The sequence below is a fragment of the Scatophagus argus genome, chromosome 2 (assembly GCF_020382885.2).
Source record: "Scatophagus argus isolate fScaArg1 chromosome 2, fScaArg1.pri, whole genome shotgun sequence".
Classification (NCBI taxonomy): Eukaryota; Metazoa; Chordata; class Actinopteri; family Scatophagidae; genus Scatophagus; species Scatophagus argus.
The window spans coordinates 11,875,421-11,887,853 of NC_058494.1; the positions used below are offsets into that span (position 1 = coordinate 11,875,421).

The 12,433-nt window shown below is 43.1% G+C and overlaps 5 protein-coding genes across 5 annotated transcripts; 3 read left to right on the forward strand and 2 right to left on the reverse strand.

The window, feature by feature from the left end:
• The first annotated feature begins 818 nt into the window (after positions 1-818).
• LOC124070216 (histone H4) lies at positions 819-1,185 on the forward strand. Its single transcript, XM_046409895.1, has one exon. It carries the CDS (start codon positions 852-854, stop codon positions 1,161-1,163), a length of 312 nt encoding a protein of 103 aa, XP_046265851.1. The 5' UTR covers positions 819-851; the 3' UTR covers positions 1,164-1,185.
• Positions 1,186-2,048: 863 nt separating this feature from the next.
• On the reverse strand, positions 2,049-2,542 carry LOC124070169 (histone H2A). Its single transcript, XM_046409773.1, has one exon. It carries the CDS (start codon positions 2,484-2,486, stop codon positions 2,100-2,102), a length of 387 nt encoding a protein of 128 aa, XP_046265729.1. The 5' UTR covers positions 2,487-2,542; the 3' UTR covers positions 2,049-2,099.
• Positions 2,543-2,843: 301 nt separating this feature from the next.
• LOC124070154 (histone H3) lies at positions 2,844-3,318 on the forward strand. The gene has a single exon (XM_046409748.1). The coding sequence runs from the start codon at positions 2,862-2,864 to the stop codon at positions 3,270-3,272; it is 411 nt and encodes a 136-aa protein (XP_046265704.1). The 5' UTR covers positions 2,844-2,861; the 3' UTR covers positions 3,273-3,318.
• A 2,021-nt stretch (positions 3,319-5,339) lies between these two features.
• On the reverse strand, positions 5,340-6,053 carry LOC124070068 (histone H1-like). Its single transcript, XM_046409704.1, has one exon. The coding sequence runs from the start codon at positions 6,019-6,021 to the stop codon at positions 5,395-5,397; it is 627 nt and encodes a 208-aa protein (XP_046265660.1). The 5' UTR covers positions 6,022-6,053; the 3' UTR covers positions 5,340-5,394.
• Positions 6,054-9,567: 3,514 nt separating this feature from the next.
• LOC124070213 (histone H2B 1/2) lies at positions 9,568-9,996 on the forward strand. The gene has a single exon (XM_046409880.1). It carries the CDS (start codon positions 9,613-9,615, stop codon positions 9,985-9,987), a length of 375 nt encoding a protein of 124 aa, XP_046265836.1. The 5' UTR covers positions 9,568-9,612; the 3' UTR covers positions 9,988-9,996.
• Positions 9,997-12,433: the final 2,437 nt, after the last annotated feature.

Consider the following 12,433-nt stretch of genomic DNA (forward strand, 5'->3'; position numbering starts at 1 on the left):
GTGTACTGTTGCTGGCACATCATTGTTTGAGTCATTGTGCTTGAGATGGGGCATGCACCATAAGAAAACAAATTCTTTTCAAAAAGAAGCACTATGATGTGTGTGGACTTAAGATGGACAGGAAGGTAGAGTATACATCGCAAGTATACGAAATACATATGCAACACACACACACGCAAGTGCTACAAAGCATTCATTCATAAATGTTTGGTTTTTTCCCAAAAAAAAATCTTGATGATAATTGATTTTTCTTTTTCACTGTATTTTATCACAAAAAAGATGAATGGCACTTTTATTCTGAAATGTGATCTAACAGAGGTAAAATGTCATGTCATGTCAAATGTCAATGTAAAATATTATCCATGTGTGCTGTCTATATTCTTGTCATTTGGATAAAGTAAACATTTTCGCTGCGTTTGCATAAATTATTATGGCTATCTGATTTTAAAAACCCAACGGTGGGTCAAACACACCAGTGAACACTGGCTGAGTACCGACAAACAACACCAAAAGGGTTAAATCGGTAGAAAGTCCGCTTAAGAGCCTCTGAGGAGTGGATGAAAGGTGATTTGGTTGAGGTGGATGAGTATACTCACCTGTAGATGCCAAAGCAGCAATTAAACACAGTTCTAGTTATTACAGTGCATACCATAAAAATAAATAAATTCAACTTTTCCTAACCACTTTTCAAAAGGTCCTCGCTTTCTGTTTGGTTTGTCCATTCTGGGCTACTGTAGAAATGTGGTGGCGCAAGGCCCGCTTCTTTTTTCTATTACGTCCTCAGAAATGCTTTAAATTGATGTAAATACCTTCCTTTAAGCCAAAACTTAACTCGTCAATTACAAGCAGCAATGAGTGGAAGAGGCAAAGGAGGAAAAGGACTCGGAAAAGGAGGCGCTAAGCGTCACCGTAAAGTCCTCCGTGATAACATCCAGGGAATCACCAAGCCCGCTATCCGCCGTCTGGCCCGCCGTGGTGGAGTGAAGCGTATCTCTGGTCTGATCTACGAGGAGACCCGCGGTGTGTTGAAGGTTTTCCTGGAGAACGTGATCCGTGATGCCGTCACTTACACTGAGCACGCCAAGAGAAAGACCGTGACTGCCATGGATGTGGTGTATGCTCTGAAGAGGCAGGGCCGCACTCTGTACGGCTTCGGCGGCTAAACACACCAACTTCTCATCTATTAACAACAAAGGTCCTTTTAAGGGCCACCAACTCGATCCGAAAGAGGAACAGATTTCTCTGTTGTAATTAATTAGACTAAGTTAATCACGCATTTAAATGACATAAACCAAGTAATTCTTTGTACAGCAAAATGTAAATTTGAGAGAGTACCATGGTAAAGTCGTTGCGTGTGGTGAGGGGGTAGCGACTCATTTTAGTCCTGTGATATGCATGTGGAGCAGTGATTCTAATGCTCAAAATCTGAGGAAACCTACATCCGTGGGTCAGTGTTGACTGTGAGAGACATTTTTGTTTCAAAGCACCGACAAGAGTGATATAACAGGTGCAAAGTGTGGTCCTGAATTCTTAATCCATTTGGGTGTCTGTAGACTTTTTAAAATCTTCTCCATTATTAGCACTGCTGAGGTGATACTTGATCAAACTGGCTTCATAAAGTCAACTTTATCTTCTGTGCGTCGACTGAACAAGTCAAAGAAACAGAGTAGCTGTTCCATCTAAAGACACTTATTTTGAAGGGGCCAAGACCGCTGTCTTTTAATTGTCAGTGTGTTTGTCCATTAATAGAAGTATTAACCTGTTCCTCACTAGGCCTCTTTCTGACATTCAAATATAAGCTCACATTGCCGTGTGGACAGATACAGATTCTTTTCACACACACACATACACACTCCTTGAGAATCACAAATATCTCTGAAAAACTGAAGAGTAACAGCCCCCTCCAGTCAAGTGTAATGAATAACAGTGCTCTAAAGTACTATGCGCTTAACGGCATAAAGATGTTAACTAGCAGTGCTGAATTAAAAAAGTGCATGCAGAGTTATATGATACAAATCAGAAAAGGAACGTGACTCTTAAGTTGAGTGTGTGGCTCTTAAAAGAGCCTTTTTTGTGGTTGTTTCCAGAGATATTGAGGTTTACTTGGCCTTGACGGGCTTCTCGGTCTTCTTGGGCAGCAGCACAGCCTGGATGTTAGGCAGCACACCACCCTGAGCGATGGTCACTCCGCCCAGGAGCTTGTTGAGCTCCTCGTCGTTGCGGACGGCCAGCTGCAGGTGACGGGGGATGATACGGGTCTTCTTGTTGTCACGGGCGGCGTTTCCAGCCAACTCCAGGATCTCAGCGGTCAGGTACTCGAGCACAGCCGCCAGATAGACGGGGGCGCCGGCACCGACACGCTCTGCATAGTTGCCTTTACGCAGAAGCCTGTGAACACGACCGACTGGAAACTGCAGACCGGCACGAGAAGAGCGGGTCTTTGCCTTGGCTCTGGCCTTTCCTCCGGTTTTACCACGTCCGCTCATTTTGGAAGATACTTTCTCGAGTTTACGCTCAAAGAAACTGTAACTCCAAACCACCAAACCCTCCGCTTTATGTCTGCGCAGTGCGCGGGACGGATCCTACCAGACCAACCAGAAAAGGGGCTTCATCAGAGGGCGGCCGCTCTGCATTTTGGCGAACTTTTTGAACTGATTTTGCCCAATGAGCAGCAGGGACTCGGGCGGTGGGTTGCTCCTCCCGGCGATGCTGAGCGTCAAGAGGAGCCCTTAACCAATCGAGAGCCGGAGGTTTGCAGCAGCGTCACTAACTCCCAGCCGACCCAACAGCTTAAGAGCAGCGTCGCCTCCTCTCTTTTCTTTACTATATTTTCTCGTGCTCAGAGAAACGAAGAGGTAATAATGGCAAGAACCAAGCAGACTGCTCGTAAATCTACCGGTGGCAAAGCCCCGAGGAAGCAGCTGGCCACCAAGGCTGCCCGTAAGAGCGCCCCGGCCACCGGCGGTGTGAAGAAGCCTCACCGTTACAGACCCGGTACCGTGGCTCTGAGGGAGATCCGTCGCTACCAGAAGTCTACGGAGTTGCTGATCCGCAAGCTGCCCTTCCAGCGCCTGGTCAGAGAAATCGCTCAGGATTTCAAGACCGACTTGCGCTTCCAGAGCTCCGCTGTCATGGCTCTGCAGGAGGCCAGCGAGGCTTACCTGGTCGGTCTGTTTGAGGACACCAACCTGTGCGCCATCCACGCCAAGAGGGTCACCATCATGCCCAAAGACATCCAGCTGGCCCGTCGTATCCGCGGAGAGAGAGCTTAAACTGTCTGCTCCTGTCCAAACCACAACGGCTCTTTTAAGAGCCACCTCACTCTTCTTTCAAGAGCTTTCCTTTGTTGATCCTGTTTGACGTTTATTTATTTTTTATTATTATGAGCCATTGCATGTCTCTAAAAATACAGATATACATATATATAACGTTGATGCTGTTAAGCATAATTATAAAACTTTCTACTATACTGCAACTTATACTAATACACTATAGGGTGCATATGGAGTTGAATGCATGCAAAATAATTCTTGACAGTGGTCATGGATGGGTACAAATGTTAAGATGGGGTTTACTAGTCAGCCTTGCATTGGATTGTATTGCCATTATTTGTCTTGATGTAGTGGCTGAAATTCCAATAAGCTACAATGATCTGATTAGCTTTAATCAGGCATTATTCATTATTTTCTCTCCAAATCATATCCCTAGGCTGAAAATAAATAAATAAAAAGCATGCCTCTCATGTCCATCTCCCTGTCTACTGTACTTCTCATCGGTCTTTGTCTGCTTGCTGCATTTTACGGCAACGCATTGCAGTTGCCAAATTTCAGACTGAATTGTAGCAGTGTGGTCTTGTTGGTACTTTGTCAACAGATGCTTTAAATTATTATCATTTTTAATTAATAAACAATAAAACAACGAGACCGTTCTGGACCAACTTCTACAAAATGAAACACAATACAAACCCAATGGACAAAATATACCAGTAATATCTGTAAAATTTAGAATACCTACTGCATTTTACTTGAATCCCTATGAGTTTTCACATTAAAATGTAGTTGCAGATATAACATTACAAAGTGTTTATTAATGTGTGACTCCAGCTCCACCTGTAAGGCATACATAACTGAACAGTAAATAAATAAATGTTAAGACAAGATGTAGTCCCCACATATTATAATTGTGGACGAGAAATAAAGCTGCAAGTGGCAGAGGACAGGCATAAGGTTTCGCAAAGCCACGTATGCTTGTGTCATTCTGAGCACTGAGTGAGCCTAATCACACACGTATTTCATCAAAAAACAGACATGTTTCAGCAGCTACTTAAGTCCTGTCATTCATCCCCCATTGATCAGTTCTGAACACAATTTGGTGTTCAGGAGATGTCTCTAATGTATTTCAATAGGATATATGTGCCTTGAGCAAACGTGACGTTTTTAGCATTTGCGGTGCCTCTCCCCAAATACAACCTGAAATTAACTTCCATGTTTGATGTTGTCACAACCTGGCTCAAGGGGGGGACAAAGAAGAGAGGATCGCACATGTTTTAAAAAAAATAATAAAATATAACAGGTCAAAACCGTTTTTGGAGCACAAGGTGGCACAAGGGGGACCCACAACAACAAGCAGGTGGCATGGCTTATCTGTGTATGCTGTGACTGATGGAGTTTCATTCACCGTTAAACAACAGAAATATAATCACTGATTAATGTTAGAAATCCAAATAAAAATGGGCTAAGGGCAAAATAGTGGCAGCTACATCCTGGACACATGCGTACAGTAGTTGTATGACTTCCAGTGTTCTCCTATTATGTTGAAACAGAATCTCAGAACTCAATTTCAAAATAATTTTATTACCTCCCCTCACTGACAGGTTGGCTCTTCACTCTCCATTGGTGGAGAAATAAGACCAGAAAGAAAAAAAAAAAACTATTACTGGTGATGGATAAATAAAAGCTAAATGGTGGCACAGTATGATGTCGAAAATGCATGTAACTATATTTCTTTTATTAAATGTTTTATTGGTAAGAAAAATCAAGTTTTGACTAAGACAACAGCTTTATTGATCTTGTTGCACACAGGAACAAGCTCAATAAAGCTGATTTGAGAACCCACTTAAAGGAGCTTAAAGGGCCAGTGGAAGCAGTTAGTTACAGCATTGAGGTATATATAGAACGAAGGAGCTTGTTTGTTTTCAAATGAAAAAGCTGATCCTCGAATGCTGGCTTATATTTGAATGTCAAGAAGAGGTCAATCTCATCGATTGATTAATTAAATAATGAAAATGTGCTTGAATGACAACATGGGGAACAGGAATGAGCTCAATAAAGTTGATTTGGGTGGCTCTTAAAAGAGCCTTTGGTCAGGATGTTTAGTCCTCAGAGTGATCGGGGCTCACTTCTTCTTGGGTGCTGCTGCCTTCTTGGCTTTGGGCTTGGCAACTTTCTTTGCTGCAGGTTTCTTGGCTGCGGGAGGCTTCTTGGCCACCTTCTTAGCCACCTTCTTGGGACTCTTGGTAGTCTTCTTGGTGCTCTTGGCTACTTTCTTGGGCGTCGCGGTTTTCTTGGCCTTCTTCGGGGACTTCTTTGTGGCTGTGGCCTTCTTGGCTGCTGCCGCAGCTTTGGGCTTCTTAGCCGCTGTGGATTTCTTGGCTGCGGGCTTCTTGGCAGCGGGAGCGGCTTTCTTGACTGGCTTCTTTGCTTTGGGCTCAGCCGCCTTCTTGTTCATCTTGAAGGAGCCGGAGGCCCCGGTCCCCTTGGTCTGGAGCAGAGTTCCCTTAGTCACCAGGCTCCTGATGGCGATCTTAACGCGGGCCTTGTTCTTCTCCACGTCGTAGCCTCCGGCAGCCAGAGTCTTCTTGAGGGCGGCCGCGGACACGCCGTTCCGCTCCTTGGAAGCGGCCACAGCTTTCACGATGAGGTCGCTGACGCTGGGGCCAGCCTTCCTCGGCTTGGAAGCCTTCTTCTTGGGCGCTTTGGCTGCCGGAGCAGCGGCGGCTGGAGCTGGAGCGACTTCTGCCATTTTTAATTTTTTTTTTCCTCAGTGATGTGTTCACGACAACGAGCGTGTGACTGAACTGATGAGGAACCCGGAGCAGGAGGCGGGCCTTAAACACACCATGAGAACCGTGGAGAGTGAAGTCAGGCCGTGGCTCCTCGGAGCGCTGTGAATGTCCTGTCACTTGTGTTTTCTCCTCATCCATAAAAGAGTCCAAACTAAACGTGGGAGAAGTGCTGAAGGCTGACAGTGACGGGAGCCGATAGCGGACTCTTGTCTCTTCGCACTGAGGTCATGTAGAGCTCGGATGCTGTCGGCATTTTGTTTGGGGAGCCTCCAAACCTCACACATTCACCGTCGTGGCCAGCGCTGCTCGGCGACTTTCCCCACTCATTTCGCTCCTAAAATGTTTTAAAACTTACCGGAGCTCCATCAGAAGTCGTTTTTCAGTTGCCCCCCGTTTTTGTTCAGAGACTCGACGTAAAAACATCCATCAGTTGGTGATCACGTCGTAATAAAGTGAAGTTGTTCTGGCAGCAGCAAACACACTGACGATGGCCGAAGCTTTATGGCGCCAGACTTCCTATCAGAGCTGCTCGACGTGTTTATGAACATTTCTTCTATCCAAGACTCCTTTTAATAATGAAATGTAACATACACGTTGACAATTAAAAGGCAAATGTTTTAGGCAGTATAATAGTTGTAATTCAATGTAACAGCTGCTTTGTTGATGTATTAATCGTTGCTGAATACTTCGTTAAGTGTCACACAACAGTTGCAGTCTTCTGCTGATGCTGAAAGTGAGGATTTGGGCTTCTGGAATTTCTGGACTATTTGTGTTTTTTACTGTCACCTTAATTCAGATATGCACTTTGGACCTGCTGTATCAGTCAGTGTCAGTGGATGAATGTGCAAAATTTATTTGCATACTACTTCTACCCTGAGTCATACTTTTTTATGTAAGATTATTGAAGGCAATATGGAAAATACTATAGTTAAAATACTATAGTTATAGTTACAACTATCAAAATTTCATGATGAGAGGATTTTAAGAGGCATATATATGAAAAGATATGCATTATTTTCCCTTTGTTACAGGGAAGTGGTGCAGTGGTTAGCGGGTAGCACTGTTGCCTCACAGAAAGAGGGTTAGGCTCCCGGGTGTACATGTGCCTGCGTGGGTTTTCCGGCTTCCTCCCACAATCCCACATTCTGGACTGAGTCCTTGGCCACTCTACATTGCCTTTGAGTGTGAGTGTGTAAGTGTGTGTGATTGTCTTGTCTTTGTGTGTCAGCCCTGCGATTGGGATAGGCTCAATGCTTAAGAATTAAGAATCACTTTATTGGCAGTATATATATTTTTACATACACACACTGAATTTGTCTTCTGCGTTTGACCCATCCTTAGTTGGACACACATGCAACACCCGGCAAAATTGCATGTTTAACTCTCCCTCTCCTTCACACTCACTGATATTTTATATATCGCTTTTTTTCTCTTTGCTATTTTATTGTGTCAGTGTGACACCTTGCTTGAAACATGTGGTGCAACATAATTATTTATGAATAATAACATATGTACATGCTGTATGAAAGTATATATGCTGTATGAAATTATGATAGATAGATAGATAGATATATACTTTATATTCAGTGTGGTACAGAAGAAACCTCAAAGGATCAGCATCAGCACTGGACAGTGACTGTGCTGAGTGTTTTAGTAACCTTAATGCACATACACTTTATAGACAAAAGTAAATCTTAATGCTTCATCATATCAAGACATTTAGTGCAATGCTGTTCCTGCATCTTTGTGGCAACAGTCTAGGGAAGGCCCAGAAGATTGTGCTCCAGTGCACAAAGTAAGGTACATAAAGACATAGCTGGATATGTTTGGTGCGGAAGAACCTGACTGGCCCATGCAGAGCTGTGACCTCAACCCCATCGGCGACCTTTGGGATGAACTGGAACAGAGATTGTGAGCCAGAACTGTCCATCCAAAATCTGTGCCTGAAGCCACAAATCTTCTGCTGCATGAACGGACAAAAGTTCCCACAGAAACACTCCAAATGGGGTGGACCAACTCCATTTTACATATATGTCTATGTATTTGGAAGGTGGTGTAGTGGTCAGATGCCCCAGTATTTTTGTTGATAGCGTGTAATCATATGTTCAAATTCTTTAACCACAAAAACTTCAGCAGACGAAGTTCATCTCTTTCTCTAAGGCTTGGAAGGCTCATAACAATACATGTGCTGGTTGTCATTAGGACTAGTCCTTTATTTTCTGGTAAGATCTTGACAATCTGTCTTAAGACCCAGGGGTTTCCAAGAGCCAAGTCATCCACTTTAACAAAAAAGTCAGCAGGTAGAAAGTTGACAAGGTGCACAATTGGAAAATATTCACAGACCCAGCTCCTCCAGAAAACACCAGCTTGATTGTGGATCTTTCTCCATCTTCTTGTGCAGTACATGTAACTGTCACATAAACCAGTCCCAGTGAATACTTATTATCACGAGTTCATGAGGTGACAAAATCTGATTAAAAATATAAATAAGAGATTCAGAGGTAAAGGCAGTAAGACTCTTGGCTAAAATAGATTAGATTTAAAGGATACGTGCCTGCAATTGTTTCTGTATTTGTAAGTTTTAGTTTGATGAAGAGTTTAATAATAGTTAAGACTGGAGCACTATGGGTCAACTAACATGGAGGGACATGCATTAATCTTCATGCGGTTCGACACGTGCACACGATAATTGTACTTTATTTGGTTTGCAGTGTAGCTATTGTTGGTCGGTGTGAACCATGTGACACAGTTTCCATTGATTTCTTTGTTTTGTTATATTTTTGTCACGCTAACATGTTTGGACTCTAACATGGACATTTTCATTAAGAACTGAGACAAAGTGAGAAACCTTTGTTTATTCATTTGAATCTGTTTTCCTAGTTTTCACAGTGTCTGCTGAAGGAGGAGAGAATAAGAACCCAATAAAGAAAACTCAAAGGACATGTATGATGCGTGGCCTATATTTATTAGGACCGGTGTATCCATAGTACAGGTCCTCCTTCCTGAACAGCCCAAACAGCATTTTGGGCTGACAATAAGCAACTCTTTTGTTCAGTCTCTCCTGCTGAGCAATCAAGCGGCAAAAGAGCTCATATACTTTTATATATTTAAGTCTCAGCAGACAAGAATCATTGACCTGCCTTTACTTTCTTAAACGCATTGCACGCATTAAATTAAAAAAAAAAAAAAACAAAACAAAACAAACAAAAAAACCAATACAAAACAAAAAAACAAAACAGATATTACATTACTTAAACTACACTCTTCTGGACAAATGATATTAATTAACTCACGGTCTGACCGCGTCTTTCCTTGACGACCTACCTTCAGACGCAATCTGTCTCGAGAAAGCGCGTCATATTTCGTGAGTCAAAGTTGCCATGGAAACACAACCCTCGACAGGCTCGCACAAGTTCCAACCCCCCCTTGAGCAGGTCAACCAATTGCAGGAGGGGAACTACACAGTCGTATTTGCATGCAGTCCATATAAGAACAGTTGCTGTAGGCTATGTAACATCTTTATCGCTGGGATAACCAGAGAAGTCAAGATGCCCGAACCAGCCAAGTCTGCACCGAAGAAAGGCTCCAAGAAGGCAGTGACTAAGACTGCCGGTAAAGGCGGCAAGAAGAAGAGAAAGACCAGGAAGGAGAGTTACGCCATCTATGTGTACAAGGTGCTGAAGCAGGTCCACCCTGACACCGGTATCTCGTCCAAGGCCATGAGCATCATGAACTCCTTTGTGAACGACATCTTCGAGCGCATTGCTGCTGAGGCTTCTCGTCTGGCTCACTACAACAAGCGCTCCACCATCACTTCCAGGGAGATTCAGACCGCAGTGCGTCTGCTGCTGCCCGGTGAGCTGGCTAAGCACGCCGTGTCTGAGGGCACCAAGGCTGTGACCAAGTACACCAGCTCCAAGTAAACAGCTACTCAGCTCATAAAACACCAACGGCTCTTTTAAGAGCCACCACTTCTCTGTAAAGTACAGGTGATTCCTACGGGGTAAAATTGAATGCATCAACTTAAAGAATGTTTCTGTAAACAACGGCAGTATTTTAATCTCTCTTTTTGATAGAATACTCTCCTCTAATTTTCATGGAGGTAAAAACAGCTGTCACAGGATAATTAATCCAGATGAGAAGTTTGTAGGTATGGAAAAAAGTTTACTGCGGGGTTTGGAAGTTGATGTTCTAGGGTCCATTTCATAAAGGAGGTTCAACAAACTGAGTATGAACATTAACTTTGAGTTGACAAAGCCACAGTTTCCTGTTTCAACACGGCTTGTTTGCATTAGTTCACTCGATGTATTTTTCACTTCTGGAGCTGGAAATTTTGGTGGAAGCGTAGGGTGAATATGAGCATATATATTCCTAAAAAAGGTAACACTGCAGCAGAAAGAAAGAGGGGGAAAAATAATCAGTGCTCAGGTCGATGCTTAAGTTTTGGGTTTAATCGCTCCTAAAATATTTCATGTAAAAAATGGTATCGACCCTCTGTTCATGTAGGTGCAACCAAGGAGGTGAAAATCGTACTTGGAAGCAAGTGAAAATGAAATATAAAAATTTAATTCAATCAGGTGAGGCGGAAACATAACGTGCCTGGTTGTATCTCACCTTGGTAACATTTCACATGTTGAACTTCTTAAGCTATTTAATACTGTCCAACTCTTTCATCCCTGCATGATGTTTGTGTTCTCTGTAATGTTTCATTAATCAATGTGGTGAAGTTAACATTTGACTCCTGAATAGCCAACAGAATGAGGACTGGTAGACCGCCAGATCCCAAAGGCAGATCTGGAAATCGAGATACTTTTAAGTTAGAGGTGGGTGTGCAGTTCTCTTTGTTCTCTTTGTCCCTCTCTCTGTCTGTAGGATATAAGGAAGACTAAATAAAATGAATGTGCGACAGTGTGGTCCTTTACTCTATGTGGTTGATCTTTTATTGATTTAACCCGGAAAATGATTATTGCATATGAGATCAGTGATTGCTCATAATCAGAATCAGAATTCCTTTATTTATCCCCTTTATTTAAGAGAAATTCTTTTTCATACAGACATTGCACTTGCAGTATTCCCGACCAAGAAAGAAAAGTGAAAGGTATAAAAATAGGATAAACAAGATAAGTACAAATCTAAAATCTAAAAGTACAGGTATTTACATGTGTTCAAAATTTCTTTCTTTCATCTTGGTTTTCTGGGAGGTGGATGGGGCCCTCCTCATGGTCTTCTATTTATAGGGCAGAGTGTTGCTCTCGTCTAATAGTCGCAATATCATGGAGAATAACACATGCCGCAATTATGTCACAGGCTCTCTCAGGGGTTACTCCGAGATGATGCAAGCACTAGGATCGGGCTTTCAACAGGCCTATAGTCATCTCTGCCCTGGCTCTTGTCCTGCTGTGTGCCACATTGAAGTGCTGCTGGGGGCCTGGTTGAGGGTCTGGGTAAGGGGTTGTGACCCAGAAGGAAGCCCTCAATCTCTCCTGCAAGTAAAGTCACATTTATTTAGTACTGATATTTTTCACAGACAAACTAGACAAAGATCTTTACGGTGACAAACAGCCACCAGCACAATGTTTCAGGGCACTTGCCACAGTCCAGTCTGTTGCTCAGAGTAGACTCTCGATATATACAGGAGTCGTGCGCAGACCCAGGCCACTTGGCTTCCACATTTGTGATTATGTGAGCTGCACATTAATGCTGTGGAAGGACTTCCTATTTACATAATCTCCTTTATTTTCTGAAGGAGCAGTGATAGGAAACTTTCAATGCAGCCAATCAATCAATTGGGAAATCCCAAAAGACATTCAAATTTTTGCTCCCAGAGGTCACAGCAACATGTTATTAAGAGAAAAGTTATTATTCATTTGAAATTGTTTACCCGCAATTCCATGGAACTCTTCTTTGATGGCTCTCACAGGCTTGTGGCCAGGAAAAACAACAAAAAGTGAGAGAAACCGTTTCAGAGTGAGGCACACTTTTCTGACAGCTCTGCAAACAGTTGCCTGACTTATGTGCTCTGCATCTCCAATGTTGTACAGAACACTCCGGTTTGCAAAAAAACGTAGATCAACGCAAAGTATTTGTTCGGTGGTGAGTGCATGGCCACGGTGGGTGATGTGAGGACAGATGAGGTTGTGAATGTACTGCAGTGACTGTAACAAAAAACGGTAACTCTGAAATAAAAAGTTGGGAGAGCATGAAAAATTATCACTTCTTCATCTACAGGGCCCTCCAGAAACAGACAAGAAGTCTGCAGGTTCGACGGAGACTCTGTGAATAAGGAAACGATTCAGGCCCACTCCCAACCAGGTTATGTTGACAGACTAAGTTACCGTGGTGGTACCACTGGCCACCACAGTCTGGGAG

Excerpts from the sequence above, each read along its gene's own strand:
- LOC124070216 (XM_046409895.1), top strand. The coding sequence starts at position 852 with ATGAGTGGAAGAGGCAAAGGAGGAAAAGGACTCGGAAAAGGAGGCGCT.
- LOC124070169 (XM_046409773.1), bottom strand. The coding sequence starts at position 2,486 with ATGAGCGGACGTGGTAAAACCGGAGGAAAGGCCAGAGCCAAGGCAAAG.
- LOC124070154 (XM_046409748.1), top strand. The coding sequence starts at position 2,862 with ATGGCAAGAACCAAGCAGACTGCTCGTAAATCTACCGGTGGCAAAGCC.
- LOC124070068 (XM_046409704.1), bottom strand. The coding sequence starts at position 6,021 with ATGGCAGAAGTCGCTCCAGCTCCAGCCGCCGCTGCTCCGGCAGCCAAA.
- LOC124070213 (XM_046409880.1), top strand. The coding sequence starts at position 9,613 with ATGCCCGAACCAGCCAAGTCTGCACCGAAGAAAGGCTCCAAGAAGGCA.